The sequence below is a fragment of the Littorina saxatilis genome, linkage group LG16 (genome assembly GCF_037325665.1).
Source record: "Littorina saxatilis isolate snail1 linkage group LG16, US_GU_Lsax_2.0, whole genome shotgun sequence".
NCBI classification, from domain to species: domain Eukaryota; kingdom Metazoa; phylum Mollusca; class Gastropoda; order Littorinimorpha; family Littorinidae; genus Littorina; species Littorina saxatilis.
In genome coordinates this window covers 22,917,212-22,942,333 of record NC_090260.1, presented here as the reverse complement: position 1 = coordinate 22,942,333, position 25,122 = coordinate 22,917,212, and the positions used below count along the sequence as shown (strand labels likewise).

The 25,122-nt window shown below is 41.4% G+C and overlaps 1 protein-coding gene across 1 annotated transcript; it reads right to left on the bottom strand.

The window, feature by feature from the left end:
• Positions 1 to 26: 26 nt before the first annotated feature.
• LOC138950603 (uncharacterized) lies at positions 27 to 2,600 on the bottom strand. Its single transcript, XM_070322308.1, has 5 exons — positions 2,491 to 2,600; positions 1,997 to 2,170; positions 1,773 to 1,863; positions 1,355 to 1,503; positions 27 to 804 (listed from the first exon to the last, which is right to left on the bottom strand). The coding sequence occupies exons 1-5, from the start codon at positions 2,583 to 2,585 to the stop codon at positions 798 to 800; spliced, it is 516 nt and encodes a 171-aa protein (XP_070178409.1). The 5' UTR covers positions 2,586 to 2,600; the 3' UTR covers positions 27 to 797.
• Positions 2,601 to 25,122: the final 22,522 nt, after the last annotated feature.

The window sequence follows — 25,122 nt, the reverse complement described above, 5'->3', positions numbered from 1 at the left end:
ATAAATTTAAAAACAATAACATCATGTTTCTTTTTCTGAACCCATTACAAAAAGTGGAAGTGATTCAGATTCTGTATTCAGAATTACACAATTTCAAAATCTGACAGCATAATTTACATGATATGACATTGTGTCACTGCTGGCACATGAACTTGTTTTGTTGTTGGTCAAATATACATTTATTAAAATTAACTTGTGGAGTCATACTAGTACATACAAAGTAAATGAACACAAACTTGTACAAAACAAACAGCTCAGCTGAAGAAACCATTTTAACATAATTTTCTAGTCAACCAAAATAACATTCTCATTTTCAAGACAAAATGTTTCTGTAATATTTTTCTTGCACTCAAAAAGTAATGTGTGCAAAAACCCATGGAAACAATCAAACAGCTGTTACAACCATACAGAGAGGCAATTAAAAATTTGAAAACTAAAAGTCAAACATGTCCAAGTCCTCAGGACATTTTGGTGCTTGAGGAAGAGACAGACGAAAAATATCCCTCCATGTTGTGTGTCGGTATTCAAGAGCAATTACCCCATCTACTGCAAGCGCGCTGGAATGTATCCTGTATAAACATTGTTGGGACTGGGGTAAGTATCCCGAATGGCCCACACACAACATGAAGGGATAGCCCTCCTGTTACCAGCCCCCAAACGACCATGCTGCCAGAAAACAAACTGGCGATAGGCAGCATGGCGATTGGAGGCGGCTTCGCCTCCCTCTTCCGCAAACACCAAAATGTCCACCCGCTGCCTCCTGCTCAGGTGTAGCACGAACGGATGTAAAATGATGTTCATCTCCTGCAAAAGAAAAAAGAAATAATAATTGTAATCATCAAAGTAACAACACATCACATTGACCCGGGTTCGAATCCCTGTTGGGCCTTGAGTGGGGCGCCTGGTAAAGTGCGACCTTTGCCGCGCTTTTAGTTTCCTACACAGCAAAGATAAAGCGCGTTGTAAATATCCAAATTTCATTTTTTTTCAAATACAAAAATAAGAAATACAAAAATAAATAAATAATAATAATTGGACTCCAAGGACTACATACCAATGTGAACTTCAAGGGAAGAGGAAAGTCGTTCACTAAAAGAAATTTGCTATTACAGTTTAGATTTTTGTCTAACAGAGAGAACCCAAGGGGGAAAAAAACCCTCTTCATTATAAGTGGAAAATCACAATAATAGAGTCCACTATAGTATGAGTACTAGCAGGTTCCACTGTATATCATTACATACAACTATATTACCCTGCACAAGTACACAATCTGACCATGACTGTGTTTATCTTTTTTTTCATGTAAATATTTTTTTAATAAATACTTTTTTATATAAAAAATGGGCATACGTACAGGCATTCTTGATATGCACTGAGTGCGGCGCTGGCAGCAGATCCGTTCTGCAGGTGTGGGCATGTGCCGACAATGTCGGCACACACACCAGTCCGGCCAGGCTGCATGGTCTGGTGATGGTGCAGGTGTTGGCACAGACGACTGATCGGCTGTTTTCAACAGAAAGCATTTTTATTTCTTAATTTATGATACATATTTTATGATTACCAATGTCAAAGTAAAAAAAATCAATAATGCACCATGGATGTAAATATATTTTTTTTGTTTTGTTTTTTGTATACAACAACAACAAAACCATTGAAAAAATACTTTCAGCAGAATGCAGAAACAAAATACTACATAGAGAGCTCACACAAAATACCACAATAATGACAAGAGCAAACTTATATCAGAACACCATAAAGCAGAAGTTACTTACCAAGCATGTCAAAAACAAGACCTGGTTGTGCAACAGCCAGGTCGAGGGCCAGTTGTCGCAGTTGTGCAATATCCAGCTGTTGGATCTGAGTCTGTAATAATGTAAAGACAACAAACATGTTTTAAAATGAAACATGTGTGCTGTTATCATTATCTGTGTATACATGCGAAAGACTTTGCTATTCATATCTCCTCATAATAATGTCAAATTAATTAAAAACACACCTGCAAGTTATTCCTGTGCTGCTGCGCAGTGGGGATGCCGGCCACATCCCACCTCCCTCGACCACCTCTCCCCCTGCCACTTGAAGAGCCCCGCTGCTGTGCTGTCGCCCCTCGTCCTCCTCTCCTCCTTCCTCTCCCCCTGTCTCCTCCTCTTTCGTTACTTGTGGAACATGTCTGAAAACAGCATTAATAAAACATTTGTGTCTTCAACATGAAGAACTAATTTACATCTAATGGTAACTTCTCCAATTCTCTCATCTATGTGTGCCAAACTAGCACATTTTCTCCTCAAACTATAGCGAAACCTGTGGTATCCAACAACGAAGGGGCCCAGACAAAAAGAGTTGGATACCACAGGTAGTTGGATACCACAGGTCAGATTCAGACTAAGTAATACGTATTTGGGTAATTCCCCAGTTGTATATCACAGGGTATTTGGATAAGACCAGTATGGATACCACAGATTTCACTGTAATGTACACATGAAAACACACCTGATCTTGTTCTTGAGGCTGACCACCTCCTCTTCCCCCTCCCCTTCCTCTCCTCCTCCCTCTCCCTCTGTGGGGTGCAGGCGAGTCTGTTTCATGATCACTCCGGCTTGTCTGAAATCAACAATAATAAAATAGTTGTATCTTCAGCATGTAGAACTAATTTTCATATAATTAATTGTAAGCTCTTCAGTCTCATCTATTAGAGCCAAAATAGCAAATGTTCTCAAACTAATGGACATGAAAACACACCTGATCTTGTTCTTGAGGCTGACCACCTCCTCTTCCCCCTCCCCTTCCTCTCCTCCTTCCTCTCCCTCTGTGGGGTGCAGGCGAGTCTGTTTCATGATCACTCCGGCTTGTCTGAAATCAACAATAATAAAATAGTTGTATCTTCAGCATGTAGAACTAATTTTCATATAATTAATTGTAAGCTCTTCAGTCTCATCTATTAGAGCCAAAATAGCAAATGTTCTCAAAGTAATGGACATGAAAACACACCTGATCTTGTTCTTGAGGCTGACCACCTCCTCTTCCCCCTCCCCTTCCTCTCCTCCTTCCTCTCCCTCTGTGGGGTGCAGGTGAGTCTGTTTCATGATCACTCCGGCTTGTCTGAAATCAACAATAATAAATTAGTTGTATCTTCAGCATGTAGAAATACATCTGGTAAGCTCTCCACTCTTTTTGTCATCTGTGAGTGCCAAACCAGTTTTTACTAGCAAATTTTCTCATCAAACTAATGTATATGAGAACACACCTGGGGGTATGGGTGGGGTTATGAGAGAAATACTTAGGTTAGGACTGCTAGACAGTCAAAGTCTTCTTCTGTCACATTCTTTGCACATGATTCTAGAGGGAGCAAAGAGGGAAGGAGGGCATCATCCATCAAACAAGTGATGACCAAGGAATAATAGAAAATTAAAAACCAACCGAGTACTTTATGCTGTTTACATGTTCTGAGCAAAAGTCCACAAGTACATTGAATGATTGATGTAGTGCTACAGGGATTACGACAGATCTAGAAGCAACCCATCGAAAGCAAAAAGAAGCTAAGAGGCATACAGCCTATGCTCCAAAGTTCATGAAGGCTGTTACCCTTTATAATTATCAAGATCTACGAGTATGCTTACTCTTACCGTCAAACTCAGAAAATGCGAGTGGGGCGGTTTTTGCGGTAGTGACATGAATGACTCTCACTCTGTCACTCTCATGTCGACAGATTGCTTCCAGTTCTTCTTCTTCTTGATAATGTAGAACACTTTTGGATCCCAAATCTAAATAGACTTAAGTTAGGGGCGAAAAGTTATTGCACGGCCTTTGAAACTTACCGATGGCGACGACATAGTGATGTTGTACTTGTCAATTGATAGCGGCAGTAGTGGCGGAAGTAGGGAGTTCCCTTGACTTCCGGTGACGATTACGCCAAAGGCCTTGTTGAATAATGTTTAGGCCTACGAATTCTTTTTCTCGAAAATATCGTACCAACAATTTTTTTCTGTGTTCGAATACTGTAGCCAATCCTCCTTCTATCAACTTTAAAGGACGTTTATGAGATTATTTGTACAAGTGACCAAAATGAATTAATTATTGAGCTACAGCCACATGTGTTACTTTAAACGAAACATGTTTAGCATGTCCTTAGACAGAACAATCAAATCTGCATCCAAATCAGTCAGTTTTGTTCACATAATATCTTGTCCACCAAGGACGCTACGGCATACTGAGCGGTGTTGGTGTAAATCCTCTCAGCAGGCATAAAAGGCAGTTTTTGAAGCCGTTTTAGCGGGTAATGAGACCAAAAAATGGTACATTTGAGTAACTCGCACACGCATTGCCTTCAAACCTTTGGAGATTTGTGCTAACACGTGTCGTAAAGTAAATACGAAATTTAATAATAATCCATCATTCGTAAGGAACGTTTTGAATTCTGCCAAATTTGGACCCCCATTTCCGAAGTAAGTAACCTCCATTACAATCATTGAGCAAATGTATATGCAACCAAAATGGATTGAAGTTTATGCTTGAAATGTGATGGAAGTTTATGCTTGAAATGTGATGGAAGTTTATGCTTGAAATGTGATGGAAGTTTATGCTTGAAATGTGATGGAAGTTTATGCTTGAAATGTGATGGAAGTTTATGCTTGAAATGTGATGGAAGTTTATGCTTGAAATGTGATGGAAGTTTATGCTTGAAATGTGATGGAAAGGCACATTTGCTGTCATTCGTCTTCTCTTGTGCCCTGTTTTGCCGTGCAGACGATGAAAATGTCTCGACCAATCAGAATCGCTTTGGGTTTCCGTCTTTCTTCCATGTCACGCCGGAACTATTAATAAGTGGTGTATTCTACTGGATGGAGGGCGGGTGTGTCTCGACCCATTTATGGTCAGCACTTGTTAAGAATCCTTTTAGGTTTGATTTTCCGAAAGTACCATATTAGGCCAAAAAAAAAATAGGTCTGTTTACGGTAACATAGGCCCAAAAAATAGGGTCGGTAGGTTGGGTTTTTTTTTTTTTTTTTTTTTTTTTTTTCCCAAAAAACCATATTTTTACGTTATTTTGCCAAAAAAACAAGATTTTTTATTTTTTTTTCCCCAAATGCCAAAAAAAAGTCTAGGGTCGCGCGAAAAAACTAGGGTCGGTCGGGTTACCGTAAACAGACCTATTTTTTTTTTTTTGCCTTATGACACGACTCGGCTGAGTGGCGAAGTAAATACTCTGAAATTGCGGTCTCAGTTGGTGCTGCCGTTTCGGAGCCTATCGTCATTACACAAACACACACACACAGACAGACAGACAGACAGACAGACAGAGAGAAACCATCTTTATAAGCAGTGTGTTTTAAACATAATTTATAAACTTCCATTCGCCTTTCTTGAATTTCTGAACATTAATTTTGCAAGCTGGGCCGTCTTGGGTTGTCAGTTTCCAGAACTGTTCCCGACCCGTGTTGGCAGGCCAGAGAGGCAGACAGAGAGAGAGGTTCAGTCGAGTGCAGTGTCGCGGGGTGCAGCTATAGTCGTACACTGACACCTGTTGGAAAGGACCACGAAATGGGGGCCTGTGCCGCAACTTGATCAGGGCTGGTGCCTGTCGCAGACTTCGCACAGCTTGTCGCACGCCGTGTCGCAAAATATGCCACAATTGACCCTGCCAGCACATTATGTACTAGTTGTCGCAGACACTGCATAACTTGTCGTGTGCTGTGTCGAAAACAAACACACACACACACACACACACACACACACACACACACACACACAGTCAATCTGTGAGCGGCCTGAAACGAAAAGATCGAAACGGAAAACCAAAAATCTGCCATCAACAAAGGTCAGTACTAAAGCCTGGCGAGCCGATAACTGTAAACCGAAACGGATAGAGCTCGTTTTAGCAAGACATACGAACACAGGGCTTAACATATTGCATAAATCGATTGTCTTTTTTTGTTATCCAATTCTTTAGAGTAAATGTGACATAAGACTATCCCCCACTTGGTCACATACCAAAAATCAGTTGGAATTTGTTGTTAATGAATTAATTAATTTCCGAAATAATTCTTTGAAAAAATTGACACTGCGTACTGGCTGTTCATTGTTGGTAGGTGACCAAGTTGAGGGATGGTCTCATCCCATGTAAAAGACTGACCAAGTTGAGGGATGGTCTCATCCCATGTAAAAGACTGACCAAGTTGAGGGATGGTCTCATCCCATGTAAAAGACTGACCAAGTTGAGGGATGGTCTCATCCCATGTAAAAGACTGACCAAGTCAGATACGACGACGACTCGTGTATGTGTACTATAATCTCACTTACTATTCAACAAATAAGTCGGAGGATTTATTTCGTGTAAATGTGTACTAAATACTATTTTCCTATTATGAGAGGCTTTCGTGTGCGCAAATCAAGTCATAAAGTTAATTCTAGTCCCTATATAACAGAACTCAGTATGCACGTGAATGTCACCTTGGATACACTGAGTATGAAATGGGCACAGTATGGAATGGAACGCACACTATGGAATCTCAGTGGAACACACAGTAAGGAATGGAACGCACACTATGGAATCTCAGTGGAACACACAGTAAGGAATGGAACGCACACTATGGAATCTCAGTGGAACACACAGTAAGGAATGGAACGCACACTATGGAATCTCAGTGGAACACACAGTAAGGAATGGAACGCACACTATGGAATCTCAGTGGAACACACAGTATGGAATGGAACGCACACTATGGAATCTTAGTGGAACACACAGTATGGAATGGAACGCACACTATGGAATCTCAGTGGAACACACAGTATGGAATGGAACGCACACTATGGAATCTCAGTGGAACACACAGTAAGGAATGGAACGCACACTATGGAATCTCAGTGGAACACACAGTAAGGAATGGAACGCACACTATGGAATCTCAGTGGAACACACAGTAAGGAATAGAACGCACACTATGGAATCTCAGTGGAACACACAGTAAGGAATGGAACGCACCAGTATGGATAGGAACGCAACAGTTTTGCCGCAGGTAGCTCAGCCAAAGAGCAGGGCCCGACCAAGTTCGTTTGAGGGGGGGGGGGGGGGAGGGTTCCAACTGAAGGCAGGGGTCCAAAGTCCACATTTTTTTCTCTCTGAGAGGTACATTGGATGGCCAGGGGGGGGGGGGGGGGGTTCCGGAACCCCAGGAACCCCCACCCCCCACCCCCCCCCCCCCCAGATCCGGCCCTGAAAGAGCAGTAAGTGCTCAATATTAACGATTAGTATCGCACCAGCAAGTTGTTATGAATCCCAAGTAACAGCATACAAATGTTCAGTCTGAAAAAAACCCAATGTAAAGGATTGAGGAAAACCGACAGACGTGGCCATTATGTACACATGTGGGCGAAAAGAGAACAAAAGCAAAATCCGGGATCGTTTGGAGTGATCGTTGTGAGCAGGTTCGACTGTATCTCCGTTGCTCCACAGAGTTCTGTGTTTTTCTCTCCCAACAGACTTACCACCCCTCCCCCACACCCCACCGACCCCCCCCCCCCCCCACCACAATCATTAATTAAACGGCGTGCTATGGGTCTTGAGAAGCCATGCGTCTGAATGGCCACAATGGACTGACCCGAATCTAGATTTGCGAGGGGTGTCGAGCTTAGTTAATAATTTATTTATTTTGCATCGCCTTCCATAAATGTTAATGATGATTAGACTCAGACAACATTTAAACTTCTTTTTTAAACAACTTTGACTGAAATAGAAAGGATTAACAAACATTTAATGGAATGGACCTTGACGATGAAAAACCTGTCTCCCCCTTTCGGCAAATCCAAATTCGACGCGGGAAAAAACTTTTTGACAGACGATCGTGCGTTCCCAGAATTCGAAGGTAAGAGACGTGTTTTCAAATTGTGTGAGTTTATGTTTGATTTTTTCTCCCGAAAGTCTGCATTCATCACCCCCCAAAAAATCAAGTTGGCTCTGAATTAATTTGTTTTCTGCAGTTTTTATCGGCCTGGGTTGGTTTGGGATGGGAGGTGATATTTGAAGCAAATTTACAGTGTCCGGCGTCAGGGTTGTTAGGCGATATGAATTTTTACTGAATTGTGTAACGTCTCTTTTGTATTACTTTGTTGAATCTGGGTTTGGTTTTTTGTTTTTTACAAATTGACTGTTTGATGATGAGAATTTCAAACAGGTATAAATCGAGTTAATGTGGAACTTTAGCGTTGTGACTTCAGAGATCACAATTATGGGTCATTAATATGGACTTTCAAAAAAAAAAGTAGCTTTTCCAAGGAAAATTCAAACTCATGAAATGAATGGATATATTGAGCTCCAAAATAAAATATTTTATTTGGTCATTTGATCGAGGAAAATGCCTGCCATGATTGTCCCCTTTTTCGGAAAAAAGGCTAGTTTTGGTTGACGTAGCTGTTTCCAGCTTTTGTTAAAAAAGATTTGTTTAAATGGCGGCTTCGATGTTTTCATTTTAAACCCCATGTAGCTGAAACGTATCTGAACAGTTCATTCCGAAATTTGAGTGGTAACTAAAATTACTCTTTATGTTTGCCGCAAGTTCAGCCAAATCTGAGCCTCAAGTTAGATGATAGGAGCAGAAGTAGCCTAACACGCAACGCTAAAATTCAACACTGATCTGTGATTGCATTGTATTTCTTATCGATTCCAAAAATACTAAAAAAAAAATTGTTTACTGATTTTGAAGAAGTGTTTAGAAAGTAAGAACATTGTTTGTGAACATCGGGGAGGGGGGGGGGGGGGTGTGTGTGTGGATGGGGGGAATGTTGAACTCGAGCGTTGAGAATTCGGCTCACGACCAAGTGACATTATTTCCTTATTTCTGTTCTGCGCGAACTTAGAATCCGGTTTCATTCTAGAATGGACCGGGTCCAGGTTGGAATTCTAACCCTGCGCAAGTACAGGGGTGCCATTCTAGAATGAAACCCTTGTTGCTGGTCCATTCTAGAATCGGCCGTGCGCAAGGTTGGAATTTGGGTCCAAGTTGGAATAGTCATTTCAGTTAGACTATCACACAGCCAAAGCCACACATGTGGATTTTCTGTTTGTTTTTGTTTTTTGTGTGTTTGGTTGGGGTTTTTTTCTCGGGTTTTTTACACTTTACTCAAAGACATCGTGAATTGGGATTGTGATGTTCTGAAAGTGATTACGATTTTGAGAGACACTCAGCACTGATCGCTACGAACGGAAATTTCCGGACTGACAGTGTTTTGCCGATCTCGCTTGTAACTTTTAATCTTATTCATATACATGAAGTTGGTCTTCTGAATTGTGAAGATATAATGTCAACTTTTTTTTAAACCTGTGACAACAGCTCTATAACTCACTCTGTCCTTCTGTTGGTCTGTCTGTCGGTTAGTCGGTCTGACCGTCTGTCAATCTGTCTGTCAAAAAAATTGTCAAAAAACCGGACATTTCCGAGAGGGAGACAGCGCTGACATTGCAAGCGGCCGCAACCGGCTCTCATCACAAAAACAACTGCCCTGCAAACAATACCGCCCTGGTAGTCCCCCTTGCTATGGTCTGCCTTTGTTTATTGCGTACTCAGGAGTGTCAACTTTCTTGACATGACATGACATCGCAAGATCGCCAAAGGATTTTTTTCAGGGGTAGACAAATCAGCCCCATTTTATCAAAGGGAAGGTGCAGGTGGAGATAATTCAAGGGAAGACAACTCTGTCTTACCTACAAACATTACGGCCCCCTTTATTCAAGGGTTTCATTCTAGAATGGCACCCCTGTACTTGCGCAGGGTTAGAATTCCAACCTGGACCCGGTCCATTCTAGAATGAAACCGGATCAGTTCTAAGTTCGCGCAGAACATATCCACGGGTCCGTGTCTTTGGTCCCTAGGCTATATCCACGTCACTGACGTCATCGTCGCACGAAAAACCTCGCGTTGGCACTCTTATTAAGCGCCATTTTGTTTTTACCACGTCGGAAACAATCAACTCTTATGCCGACAACCTGCAAACTAAACTGAAAGCCTTACAGAAGTACACTCATGTGCAACTTTTGAAAAGTTCGTCGAGTCATCAGGAAGTATCGCACAAAATATAGAGTCCTATTTTTCCCTTTACGGACATGTTGTCTCCGAGCTCAGACGATAGTGAGTTGCCTAACAGTCTATGAGACCTCCGGTTCGAGCCTGGCCCTAGTCTTTTTTTTATTTCTTTAAAAAAAAAAAAAATGTGTAGACTTATTTTCCCCCTCTCTTAACTTTCCTTTCTTTTATTTTTTTTTTTTTTGCTCTACTCTTCTTTTCTCCAACGCATTTCGTTGATAGAGCTGAGATTGCAACTTTCACCGGTCACAACGGTAGGACGGCAGCCGGCTTTGTTTACATTTTATCACATAAACTCCCCTCTCCTCCCCTTCAAAGTGCTGCTCATCAAACTTTGGACCCTGTACTGATTCCACTCATGGAGCCTAAACTCGTAATCTAAAAATAAAAGGAAATTTTGACTTTTAAAATTTGACAGCTGAAGTCAGTGAACTGAAGTACCCAACCGAAAGCAGGAAAATATAAGGTGAGAGTAGTGTCCCTTGCGTACGATGACGTCAGTGACGTGGATATAGCATCGAGTCTTGAGACACGGAGCCGTGGATATAGCCAGTGCAGCCGAACTTGACGCGGCCTCAAACTAACGGGGCGAAGTCGATTGCGCGAAGTATACTTCGCGAAGCTGGCCGCACGAAGCTTTAGCAATAAGTTTTCAGAGTAAAAACTGAAAACGCGGTTTTGGCTATTTCTTCCCTCACCTCCTCCTCCCCCCCCCCCCCCCCCCCCCCCCCCCTCCCCCGGCTCAGTCTCGATTTTGTCTAATTCTCAAACGGATCTGGTACTCAGATGGCGTATTTCCGGTTGTTTGGAACAATATGGCGGCTCTTACAACTTCCAAGTTTTTGTTTGATTTACACACTGTGCACTCGCTGCCTGCACAGATGTTCTGGAAGAGCAAAATCTTCATGAATGTGCAGTTCATCGTTTGGCAGCGCGGGCTGATTATGATATGGATTTTGTCATGGGCTCAAGCTGGTGGGGGTGTCGGTGATAGTGATAATGAGTGATAGTGAAAGTTACATGTATGTATGCGGCAGCCGGCCTTGTTTATCTCACATAAACTCCACACTGACAATCCGCCCTCCCCTCTAAAGTACTGCTGATTCAAACTTTGGACCCCGTATTCCACTCATGGAGTCTTATTCGTAATTAAAAGTAGTCTTCTAACTTAGAATTTTGTTTCATTTGCAAAACTTTTTTTTTTCATTCAAGGGACGTAACCATTCGATTCGTATTTCTAAGTAGTAGTAGTGGTTAGGGACTGGATTGATATCCATAAGCCTCGCGGCTTTTTTTGCGTCCCATCTCATTATTAATTTGTTGCAGGTCAATCATATTAACATGCTCAAAATCGTATTTAGTCGATATCAATTATCGTGTAAATAAAGTGACTGACTGACTCAGTCATAATTAGTTTTTGTATGTCCAGCAGATTTTTGAAAGTGTTAATGGTTTGTGCATTTTAACATCAGACAGTGAGTTCCATGATGGTGCAACTCTGTTAGAAAAAGAATGTTTCCGGATATTAGTTTTACTGAATTCAATAAAGATTTTGTCCGTATTTTTCCTTGTTACATCAGTGGTAGACTTCTTGAAGAAAGACTCGACTTTGACATTATTAATGCCCTGAAAGATTTTATAGGTCTGTATCAGGTCGCCTCTGAGTCTTCTCGATTTAAAGGTCGGGAGTTTGAGTGCCCGTAGTCTTTCAACATATGTCATGTTTTTCAAGGCCTTAACCATCTTTGTCGCTCTCCTTTGCACCCTTTCAAGGGCGGCTGATTGACGCTTTAAATACGGATACCAGATAACGTTGGCATATTCTAAATGTGGTCTAACCAATGCTTTCAATTTTGTAAAAGTGTCATTGTCAAGATAGGAAAATGTTCTCTTTATTATGCCAAGCATTTTATTCGCTTTATTTATTATGTTTTGGATATGATCTGTTTGTCAAAACTCAAGCGATCGTCAAATGTTACACCCAAATCTTTTTCCTCCTCGCACTTCATAACTGTTTTAATTTCATCATTCACCATCATGGAATAATCATGTCTCAGATTATTTTTGCCGATATGCAGGACCTTTCACTTTGATACGTTAAAATACAAGTTCCATTTATCTGACCATTTCTGGAGATTATCATTGAATGTCATTTTGTATTATTTGGTATCGCTGGGGTACATCATACAATTTGGTATCATCTGCAAATACTTTGCAGGTACTTTGTACTGTATCCGGTAGGTCATTAATAAAGATTGTAAACAAAACAGGCCCCAGAATACTTCCCTGAGGGATTCCACTTAAAACATCTGTACTATCAGAATGCGCATTACCTGACTCTCTGTTTTCTGTTGGTTAGAAAATCATCGCACTACATTTCCAGTTATTCCATAATACTCCAGCTTAATTAATAGTCTTTTATGTGGCAGTGAATCGAAGGCTTTCTTAAAGTCAAAATAAACAATGTCTAAATACTCGAATTTGTGGTTAAAAGCTATCGAATTTCACGACAAATCTACTTCTCATGGAATGCTGAGTATGTTATGTTCACCATTTGCAGCAAACACTGACACTGACAGTGTTACAAATCTGGGCAAGTCCACAACATTGTTAGAAAGATTCGTCGATTTTGACGAATTCAGAAATAAAACTAAGTGTATGCAACCACAGAATGGCACATCTTAGGCCAGGCCAAGACAGAAACGCCTGTTCCAAAAACTACTACTACTGCTGAGTACTTCTATTCATATTACCTATACTATGTCTTAGGGCGATCTCAACTTGAACTAATTTAGAGATTTGTTGAGAACATCATTATGTAATCTCCAGTGGTTTATCTATGGCATTTTGTTTTAAGTTTACTGTTCCTTCCTCCACAATGCTGGGTGGTATATTACTATTTCAATTTTTTTTTATACACGGTAAGTGCAGGAGTTTGCAAATAAATTTTAAACAGACTTCTTTGTTAATTTGTAATCATGTCCTTGTGTGCTCGAACCCGGTGGAGTGTTTGTCACTGCACCTCGCCAGTGTTAATTAAAATCTGACCAATCACAGAATCTCTTGTTAATTCTGATCCCAGCTTGATTGAACATTTTACAATGTTTCTGAAACTAAAGAGCTGACAACTGCAACTCTTTCGCGTTTCGGTGTAGCATACCACATTGTGAGACCAATTGCTAATTGTTACACCAAGCTTAAAACTGCTACACTAAAACGAAGAAACTAATCAGAAGCATGTAGCAGTTTTCTATTCCTTATGAGCCTTGGTACTCTATCCTGATGCTCACTGACCTGTGTAGCGTTCAGAAAAAGGTCCACAAAATAATAGTCCCCGCTAATTATAGAAAGCACTGCAAGACACTATCTATTGGGAATTATGTTCCTGCTTTTTAAATAAACCTTTATAAAAAAAAAGGTGCAGAAAGTATAAGTGCGCAGGGGCGGACGAGGGGGGGGGGGCACAGGGGGCACGTGCCCCCCCCCCCACCGAAAAAAAAAGAAGAAAAAAAAAAGATTTTTCTATGCTGATTCTATGACCATTTCTAAGTTCAAATGGCACCAGATGGCACTATTTTGCTTCTTTGGGCAACATTTTTTTCCGGGGGGGCATGCCCCCGGACCCCCCTAGCAAATTTGGGCGCTTCGCGCCCATCACATTCACTTTTGATTCAAAGTGCCCCCCCCCCCTTACAAAGCAAATGATCCGCCCCTGGTGCGGTTGCGCGAAAATGACATTTTAGACAATACTATCTTACTAGCTGGGATCAGAATAACCTAGCTCCCACTTCATCTTAACACTATTTGCATTGCGGAATTTGTTTTTGTTAAATCTAAATTGTTATGATTGAGGCATTACAAATACAATGGTTGGCAGGTCTGTGCTTTGTGTCATCTGCGCCAGGTACTTGATTGGCATGACTTGCTTGAGTAAATGTTGTCTGTATAGTGTAATTCTTTCTCTTTCTCTCTCTTTCTCTTGCTCTCCCTCTCTCTCTTGCTCTCTCTCTCTCTCTCTCTTGCTCTCTCCCTCTCTCTCTCTTTCTCTCTCTCTGTCTCTCTCTGTCTCTTGCTCTCCCTCTCTCTCACTTTCTTTCTCTCTCACTCTCGCTGTCCCTCTCTCTCTCCCTCTCTCTCTCTCTCCCTCCATCTCTCGTTCTCTCTCCCTCCATCTCTTGTTCTCTCTCTCTCTCTCTCTCTCTCTCTCCCTCTCTCCCTCTCTCCCTCCCTCTCCCTCTCTCTCCCCTCCCCCCTCTCTCTCTCTCTCTCTCTTTCTCTCTCGCTCTCCCTTTCTCTCTTTCTTTCTTTCTTTCTTCCCACAACTTTGTGCAAACTCCTTGGTGATTGAGCACAGACACCTGACACACACACACCTGACACACACACACCTGACACACACACACCTGACACACACACACCTGACACACACACACCTGACACACACACACCTGACACACACACACCTGACACCCTAGTATATTCTCTGTCCTATGCCAATTATGCTTTCTGTAAAAGTCTGAAGCTAACAGCAAAGTCTTTGGGCAGAGAAAGATAATTCACATTCCTTCGGATCAACTGACAATGATTGCTTTGTGTTTACAGATTTCACAAAAAGACAATTAAAACTTCTACTGAGTCTGACATCATGGCTGGTAAGTTGTTTTGTCTTCAGCTCTTTATTGTTTAACAAGAGGCGCGCGAAGCCTTCGAGGCTCACGTAAGAAATCGACAAACAGTAACACAAACTCAATCACTCCGTCACACATACACACACACACACACACACACACACACACACACACACACACACACACACACACAGTAAGCATAGGTGAAACTGTGGCTGTGCAAGAAAGCGAGACACTAGATCAAGATCTGTCTGTCTGCATGTAGCCTACTTACAGGGACACGACTGCCAACTAGTCTCGGCCCGCTCAAAATAAAAAATAACAATGACCGAGACTTTCAGTAATTCCTGCGCGTGACGTCTAACCCTCTTACGCCATAATGTGACGTTTTCAAATGACGAAATGTTAAAGTTTCTACCACAGACTTACACACGCACAAACAAACACACGCACAAACGCACAGACAGACAAAGTTACAATCGCATAGGCTACACTTACGTGAGCCAAAAACAGTATTTTCAGGACTACAGGTACAAGTCACTTTGTTGTAAAAATGGCAATCCCCTACGTTTTAACTTTGAGGCTATAAATTATAATCAGGGGAAAATCCACACAATATGGGCCACTTTGTTGTAGGGCCAAATGAATCACACAATATGGGCCACTCTGTTGTAGGGCCAATCATACAATATGGACCACTTTGTTGTATGGCCAATCACACAATATGGACCACTTTGTTGTAAGGCCAATCACACAATATGGGCCACTTTGTTGTTGGGTCAATCACACAATATGGGCCACTTTGTTGTAGGGCCAAGCACACAATATGGGCCACTTTGTTGGAGGGCCAATCACACAATATGGGCCACTTTGTTGGAGGGCCAATCACACAATATGGGCCACTTTGTTGTAGGGCCAATCACACAATATGGACCACTTTGTTGTATGGCCAATCACACAATATGGACCACTTTGTTGTCGGGCCAATCACACAATATGGGCCACTTTGTTGGAAGGCCAATCACACTATATGGGCCACTTTGTTGGAGGGCCAATCACACAATATGGGCCACTTTGTTGTAGGGCCAATCACACAATATGGGCCACTTTGTTGGAGGGCCAATCACACAATATGGGCCACTTTGTTGTAGGGCCAATCACACAATATGGGCCACTTTGTTGGAGGGCCAATCACACAATATGGGCCACTTTGTTGCAGGGCCAATCACACAATATGGGCCACTTTGTTGTGGGGCCAATCACACAATATGGGCCACTTTGTTGTAGGGCCAATCACACAATATGGGCCACTTTGTTGTAGGGCCAATCACACAATATGGGCCACTTTGTTGAAGGGCCGCAAGTTAAAGGAAGCACACAGAGTGTGAATGTGTTTCTCTCTGAATATGCGGCAAGATCTAAACCACTGAACTCTAATTAGTAATTAGTAATAGCTGGTTGGCCTTGTAACCTGGGGTCAATGTTAGACAATGCCTAAATGTAACCTTGGGTCAGTGTTAGACAATGCCTTGTAACCTCGGGTCAGTGTTAGACCTCCTGTCGGTGTAGCGTGTTAAGATTACTCCCGACTTCAGATTTCTCATTAAAGTATTATATACTTCATGGTGAAATTAAGGAAGAAGAATAATTTAAGGAAGAAAAGCATGTCATTTTCGTGCAAGTGAAGGAAACTGGTGGTAAAATTTGATAGATTTCACCCCAAAATTTAAAATATTTTCATAACAAAATTTGATTTCTTTGAAAACGCCAACCGAGCGGTTATGTCCTTAATGAATTAGAAGGGAAGGATGCATAAGTTACAGCTCCGTCCATCCATGGTATCGCCTGATATTTTGTCGAGACTGGGTCAATGAATATGATGTCACTCGGCAGAGCCTCGAGTGATGTCATTATATTCTTTCACCCCCTCGAGACAAAATATCACGCGATACCATGGATGAATCTGAACTGTAAAGTATATATGGCATGACCAAAGTAAGGAGAATTTGTCATGGGAAATTAACCAGAATAATCAACGCAAGTCTAGAAGTTGTAGAACTAGATTTTGTTTCAGTCTTGGCAAGGCCAGTTTTGTCCAGTTCCGGAAAAGACATCACGAATTCATTCACGCTGCCGAGACAAAATATCAATTCCATGGATGAAAACGTATAATTATATCCTGTGACGCATCAAAGCTGAATTTTGTTTTGAAATGTCTTCACGGCGTACAGATAATTTATAACGACATATTCGTCATCACAAGACAGGAAAAACGCATAGAAAGTACTTTGTTTGTCGTCTGCTACAAATCTAGTCTTGTTGGTTGACGGAGTGAATAGAAGCTTTAATCGTACCTTCATCAACCGGATTAAAAGCTCAATCCGCTGTCAGTTCGCAACTGAACCTTGTTTTTTCCTTTCACTTTTTGATTAACATTGAAACGGCAACCCAAAAGAGTGTTTCAGCTGTTTCAAGACACAGGCTCAGCTCAGTCTCTGGTTACTTTTCAGTCTACATTGACACCAGAAGCGAATTTTTTTTCGCGCATACTGTCACAAAAAGATGTCATGACAAAGTTACACGCAAAGCGAAAGACACTTTGACGTCATTTACTTTTGCTCAGACTTTTGCGTCTGTTCCTAGCTTGTCAGTGAAGACTCGACGTGAGTCTCAGCTTACCCAAAACGTCTTTGTTCTCTATTCACATTGCAGCTGTGAAATAATCAGTCTAAATGTGTCTTAGTTGTGTAGGTACAGAGTTTGCTTCTGCAATCGTTGTGTTCGTGTTGATTACGGCTTCGTTGGACAAATCAGCGAATCTATCGTGAGGAAGACATTTCTGTGCGTAACATCGAACCCAACCCATTTCTTGCAATTTTCTGAAGAATAAACTGCATGTGATTAATTTCATCCGTTTAATGCTTGTTGAAACAAGCCATAAGGCTTTAGAATAAAAGATTCCACGCATTGCTTGGTCATCTGATCACAGATGAGGTCGCAGTTTGTAGGTTGAATCTATGAATCGGCCAGAGATAGATACATGTGCATTTCTGGTACAACCTTCCACATTATCAACAGTGGGTTCATGGTCGGAATCAAGAGGTCAAATTTGCGTGGTTCCCAATCATTTCATAAAAGATTTCCATTTTTATATTTAGTCAAGTTTTGACTAAATATTTTAACATCGAGGGGGAATCGAAACGAGGGTCGTGGTGTATGTGCGTGTGTGTGTGTAGAGCGATTCAGACTAAACTACTGGACCGATCTTTATGAAATTTGACATGAGAGTTCCTGGGTATGAAATCCCCGAAAAAAATTTTCATTTTTTTGATAAATGTCTTTGATGACGTCATATCCGGCTTTTCGTGAAAGTTGAGGCGGCACTGTCACGCCCTCATTTTTCAACCAAATTGGTTGAAATTTTGGTCAAGTAATCTTCGACGAAGCCCGGACTTCGGTATTGCATTTCAGCTTGGTGGCTTAAAAATTAATTAATGACTTTGGTCATTAAAAATCTGAAAATTGTAAAAAAAAATACAAATTTATAAAATGATCCAAATTTACGTTTATCTTATTCTCCATCATTTGCTGATTCCAAAAACATATAAATATGTTATATTCGGATTAAAAACAAGCTCTGAAAATTAATTATATAAAAATTATTATCAAAATTAAATTGTCCAAATCAATTTAAAAACACTTTCATCTTATTCCTTGTCGGTTCCTGATTCCAAAAACATATAGATATGATATGTTTGGATTAAAAACACGCTCAGAAAGTTAAAACAAAGAGAGGTACAGAAAAGCGTGCTATCCTTCTTAGCGCAACTACTACCCCGCTCTTCTTGTCAATTTCACTGCCTTTGCCATGAGCGGTGGACTGACGATGCTACGAGTATACGGTCTTGCTGAAAAATGGCATTGCGTTCAGTTTCATTCTGTGAGTTCGACAGCTACTTGACTAAATATTGTATTTTCGCCTTACGCGACTTGTCTTGTTTCTGCGGCTGCGCCAGTTATTTTGCCTAGGTCATGGCCGAACTTTATGCCTACGGAGAAATATCGCTGGATATTTTCTCCCTAGATTAACAGAGACAAAGAAGGGATTTAGTCATGCTATATTTGAGGATAAAGGCCCATTAATTGCCACATATTTAAGCTAAATTCAAAAAAATTGATTGAATGAATTCGACCCAATGAAATGTTAAGTCACCTAAACTTGATCATCAATACAATGGAAGGGAGCTAGGCTTTTTAGTGTCAAGGTTATAAACTTGTACAAGGTCAACGAGGCCAAATGATAAATCTGAAGTTGGGAGTAATCTTAACCCGTTACACAAGCTTTTTAAAACATTTTTTTATTTTTATAGAATACTGACCTTCTGACCCTATAGTCGCAGGCCGAGTTTTCACCTATGAGACTTGAATATATTTTATGTCTGAGAGGAAACTTTGCCATGGTCATAGTTATTTAAAACCATAACAGAAATAGCAGAAACGCGTTTATCTCCTTTTCTTCGTGCCGGGTCCCCGGCGAAGCTTCCGTTTGTTGATTAGACATTGAAACAGTACTGAACCTAATAACAGGGAAGGTAACTCACCAACTCATGTCCCTAAAAGGAAAATTCCTGTGAGGACGTTAAGGACCCCCATTTCTTCTTAGCAGAAACATGCATGGTCAGGAATCTCTTTCAAGGTGTCCAAATGTTAAATTTCTGTTCTACACTATACTCGTGATAAAAATCTATACAGATCGCAGCTTTCGAGGGCAGATCTTTCTGATGAGGCTGTTTATCGTAAAACCAATTATATGACTTGAAAGGCCGTTTATTCCCCTTACTTAATCAGAAAACAAATTGAGTACGGTTTACATAACATAGTGTCAATACAGTGGAACCTACAACACAGACCCCCCCCCCCCCCCCCCCCCCCCCCCCCCCCACAAATCAAGGTTCCCGCTTTGAAATTAACAACAAACAAAAACTGTTAAAACGAAACATGTTTATCTAGCATGTCCTTAGACAGAACAATCAAATCTGCATCCAAATCAGTCACTTTTGTTCAGTACCTAAATAACATGGACGCTATGGAATGCTGAGCCGTGTATGAATGTGTCTGAATCCTCTCAGAAGGCATACAAGGTAGTTTATGTAGCCGTTTTAGCGGGTAATGAGACAAAATTTGGTACATTTGAGAAACTAGCTAACACATTTTAGGGTATTTTCAACACAAGTGGGACATTTTTTTTTTAGAGAAATCTACCCGACAAGTACTGAACTTGATGATAATATTGAACGCAGATAAAGAAGGGGAAAAAACCATGATGACATGCACAGAATCATATTCACATTCTTCTTCATTCATGGGATAAGACTCCCATGTTCACTCATGTTTTTGTATGGGTAGGGTTTTTACGTGAACGATCGTTTTTACCTCCCCCCCCCTCCAGCCAATCGAAATTCCAATCCTGGGTTTACCCCTGTTCACATGATGCCAGAATATGGTCGGGAGGAAACCTGCCAGTTTGACCTATTTTAGTTCCCTTTGTCTGTCACTATATATATGCAGTGATGGCACTAGTATTTTTTCATACCGGTACTCACTCATTTATGATGCAAACAGTCCGGAGAAAAAAAACGGTAGGCTGGTCATTGGAACCAGTAAGAGTCCAACTCAGAGCACTGTGACTTGGAATAATAGGCCGTGAAAAGTAGGATATGCGCCGAAATGGCTGCGATCTGCTGGCCGATGTGAATGCGTGATGTATTGTGTAAAAAAAATTCTATCTCACACGGCATAAATAAATCCCTGCGCCTTGAATATGTGCGCGATATAAATTGCATAAAATAAAAATAAAAAAATAAATCCCTGCGCTTAGAACTGTACCCACGAAATACGTGCGATATAAGCCTCATATTGATTGATTGATTGATAACAATGAAAACCTCACACAACCATGGGGTAATTAAAAGCTGTGGTCTATTCATGACATTCTGGGGCTAAGAGTTTGACAAGTTAGTGCTGAAAATCATGTACAGAATTCAGTGTTGTTGCCAGCCTAAGAAGACAATAGGTCAATTGGACCTCCCTAAAAAAAAAACAATAGGTCCAAATGTCCCTGCTTTAAAAAAACAATAGGTCCAAATTACCATGCCGTAGTATTATATTGATGAACTTTCCGCTGTTTGAGCCATTTTCGGTAATTAGGTACACCGGCTGGATCGGGTATTTCCGTCAACGCAGCCTCGAGTGTCAATGACGACAAACACGGACTCGGCACCGAGTGCATTTTTCACTCGTAGCGAACATGAGCATTTCGATCGGGGTTTGTTTTCCGACTTTGCAACTCCCATTCCATTTATTGCAGGCCTTGTACGAATATGTATCGGTCAGTTGACCACCAAAACGTAAAAACTATCGGTCCATCGACCAGACAAGGCTAGGTCCAATGCGTCAAATCAGAAAGGAATGCGTCAGAGACCGAAGACCGAGGCCTGGCAACAACACTGAGAATTCTGTCCAGCGAACGTGGCCAGGAACCCAATCTATATGGCGTGTATGACCTTGAGAGCTTCAGTCAACGCTTGAATTTTGCTGTGGTAACATCCGGTTTGCTCTCTCAAGACTGATCATATTTTATTTTCAAGAAAGATCAAGGGGGAAAAATAAATGCCTCGGCGGAGATTCGAACCCACGACCTCAAGCTTTTGTGGCTGATGTCGTTACCACTTTAGGCTACTGAGCCAATTGTGAAATAGACGGAAAAACATTACTGGTAATATGAATTCATGTTGTGTTATTCTTGAAGGTGCATGATCTATATATATATATACGGCTTGTGTCTGTCTGTGTGTGTGTTCGCGATGCACCGCCAAAGTTCTCGATGGATCTGCTTCAAATTTGGTGGGCATATTCAGGTAGACCCCGGACACAACCTGGTCGATAAGAATTTTCAACACGTGCTCTCAGCGCGCAGCGCTGAACCGATTTTGGTTTTTCTGTTCATCTTCCCAGATCCATTCCCAGTAACTCTTCCTTATCTTCTCCAGTGTTTTGCGTTTATCTCCCTTCCTTCGTGTGGCGTCAATCCATATTCCCGTTACTATTTTTAGGTCACTGTCCACAACGCTCGATCCATATTACCGTTACTATTTTTAGAAGGTCACTGTCCACAACGCTTTCATCCCGGCAAAGCCGGGTATTTCTCTTCCTTATCTTCTCCAGTGTTTTGCGCGTTTATTTCCTTTCCTTCGTGCGCCGGCAAAACGGGTCCCCGGCGAAGCTTCCGTTTGTTGATTAGACATTGAAACAGTACTGAGCCTAATAACAGGGAAGGTAACCCACCAAACAAAAACAAATGCCCAAGGGCATAGTATGTGGCTAGTTACCTCCCCTGCCGTTACCTCAGCCAATCACAGGCTTGTACCGACGACCTTCATTCTCCCTTGAAACACATAACCCTTATAAACATAAAAGTTTGCGGGGACGGCTGGGAGCTGGTATTCGGCTGTACTTCTTCCCGGCGAAGCCGGCTACCCGGCGAAGCGGGTATTCATCTAGTTCATATATATATAACTAGATGAATACCCGCTTTCCCGGGTAACCGGCTTCGCCGGGAAGAAGTACAGCCGAATAGCCGGGCACCCGGCTTTGCCGGGTGAGTGGCGCACCGTACGCCGGCTTCGCGTAAAATTGAAATCAAGAATGTTGCAGTAAAACGGTGCTGTTGTTTTACCTCAGAAAGCCTGTTTTTATTTTTTCTGCAGCATTTTGTACTGGCTCTTGGCGGATTATGACATTATTCAGTTATTCTGGAGAAAAACCAAAATGCTGGAGAAAAACTGTCTTTTCTGCAGCATTTCTGCATAATGTCATCTTTTGCCGAAGCAACGTTTTTTACTGCAGTAAAACAGTTTTTCTGAAGCATAATGTTTACTTGGTTTTCTGCAGCATTATTGCGATTAACTTTTTCTTCAGAATAGTCTGTGACAGCCCGTTTTTCTGGAGAAAAAGGAACGACCTTGTAAAGTAGCGTTTGTATTCGTCGCCCCCTGGGATAGTATAATAGTTTGTTCCGCAGTGTACCAATCAGAAGGCTTGTAGCATAAGGGCACTATATTCAACTTTACAATGGCGTCCGAACGTGAACAATTTCTGAAGCAAATCGAACACGAAGTGGACTACTGCGTTCGTCTGGGACAATGTGACAATGTGCAGCTGTTCCAACGCCATTGTTTAATTTGAAACTTTGAACTTCCGGCGGAAAGGAAGTCAGACAGACAAAATACATTCGTGTCACGCACAACTATTGGTAATTCTGAATGAGTCCATCTCTCGACAGAGGCAGAGGGGGGCTCGCGTGCTCCAACATTATAATGAGCCAGTACAAAATGCTGCAGAAAAAGTGTAAACAGGTTTTCTGCAGTAAAACAACAGCACCGTTTTACTGCAGCATTCTTGATTTCAATTTTACTGCAGTGAAATGTTTTGCTCCAGAAAAACCCGTTGCTTCGGCAAAAGATGACATTATGCAGAAATGCTGCAGAAAAGACAGTTTTTCTCCAGTATTTCTGTTTTTCTGCAGAATAACTGAATAATGCCAAAATGCTGAAGAAAAAGTGTGAACAGTTTTTCTCCAGTAAAACAACGTCACCGTTTTACTGCAGCATTCTTGATTTCAATTTTACTGCAGTAAAACTGTTTTACTGCAGAAAAAAATGTTGCTCTCGCGAAAGATGACATGCATGCAGAAATGCTGCAGAAACAAACAGTTTTTCTCCAGCATTTCTGTTTTTTTGCAGAATAACTGAATAAAGTCATAATCCGCTAGGATATGTTAGTTCTAAGAATTCATTGGGGGTAATTAGCAAGCGCAATTATTTTTCTTCTACAATGACGTTTGTCTCAGTGACTTTGGCATCATAAGCAGTAGAAAAACAAGTCCCTGCCAGACTTGCTTGACATGACCTCATTTATATGATATACACACGTATGATTTGAATGATTATTACCTTACTAGTCTCTCTCTCAGGTATGTAGGATAAATAAAAAAAATATAAATTCTCTTTGTCAACACTCAGTGGAATGAATAGCCTAGCAGGTTAAGACATGGTCACATCGGCCCCATCATTTTGAGGTCTTCGGTTTGAATCTGCGCAGGCATTTATTTTTTTGTGCTCAGCTCTGAGAGAGCAAACTGGATGTTACCACGGCAAAATTCAAGCGTTGACTGGAGACGAAGAAGAAGACCTGTTATGATGTCATGTCTTCACTGTGGCAGCCGATTGCCTACCAGCAGTCCGTCTCGACATGATTGATCGGAACACCACCCCCCCCCCCCCCCCCCCCCTTAAGCTTTTTTTTTTTTTACCTTGCAGAACTTTATAATGAACATTGACTCCATGTGATGCCTTTATGGATCAAATCAATATTTATTTTATTTATTTATTTATTCACTTTTTTTTTCAAACCAGGGTCAAATTGCTATTTTTCGATTTGTTTAAACTGGTTAAGTGTGAAAGTGCAAATATCAAATGTAGTTCTCGTTTTCCATATACTGACACTTGTGTTGTTTCTGTCTTTCAGAGTTGCTACGTGGAGTAATAGAGAACCAAAGACGTGAGTAAAATAATTATGGACTCTTTCAACACAAACACATTGCTAACACCATTTCAGGGGGAGTGTGCGCAGTTTCTCAGTGTCTGTGGGTTTTTTGTTCTTCGTTCATGGGCTTAGACTTCCATATTCACTCATGTTTTTAGCACGAGTGGATTTTTACGTGTATGACCGTTTTTACCCCGCCATTCAGGCAGCATACGCCGATTTGGGGGGAGGCATGCTAACATGGATTACAGGATCATTTCTGTGCACACTTGGTCTTGTGCTTGCGTGTACACACGAAGGGGTGTTAAGTCACTAGCAGGCTGCACATAAGTTGACCTGGGAGATCGGGAAAAATGTCCACTCTTATTGTCTTAATCCACCAGGATTAGGAGGCTGACGTCTTGCCACCACGCCTCTGCGCCCATCAGTGTCTATGTCAAATCAACCAGGGATGTCCTGGAAAGCATGTGCCTATGGTTCATTAAAGGGATAGAGCCTTCTCAGACAAGTGTTCAAACGCAGTTTCCACCGTTTGTAGGAATACCTTGGTTAAGGCACGTCACTGATCTCTCTCATGAAAACACTTAGTGCAGTTTATGTTTCTTGTTTATAAAAATTTTTGTTGTTGATGCTTTGTACGTATGACTGAACAGATTTGACAGTTTCATTGACAAGTACGTTTTATGCAGGAGCTGAGGTGCGGATTGCAAGTCATTACAGCTGTTAATTTATCACAATCCGCACCTCAGCTGTGACAGAACTAAACAAGTCGCGTAAGGCGAAAATACAATATTTAGTCAAGTAGCTGTCGAACTCAC

Coding starts and splice junctions, on each gene's coding strand:
- LOC138950603 (XM_070322308.1), bottom strand. CDS start 2,585: ATGAAACAGACTCGCCTGCACCCCACAGAGGGAGAGGGAGGAGGAGAG. Junction 2,171..2,490: donor AGCCTCAAGAACAAGATCAG/GTGTGTTTTCAT, acceptor TGCTGTTTTCAG/ACATGTTCCACAAGTAACGA. Junction 1,864..1,996: donor AGCACAGGAATAACTTGCAG/GTGTGTTTTTAA, acceptor ACATTATTACAG/ACTCAGATCCAACAGCTGGA.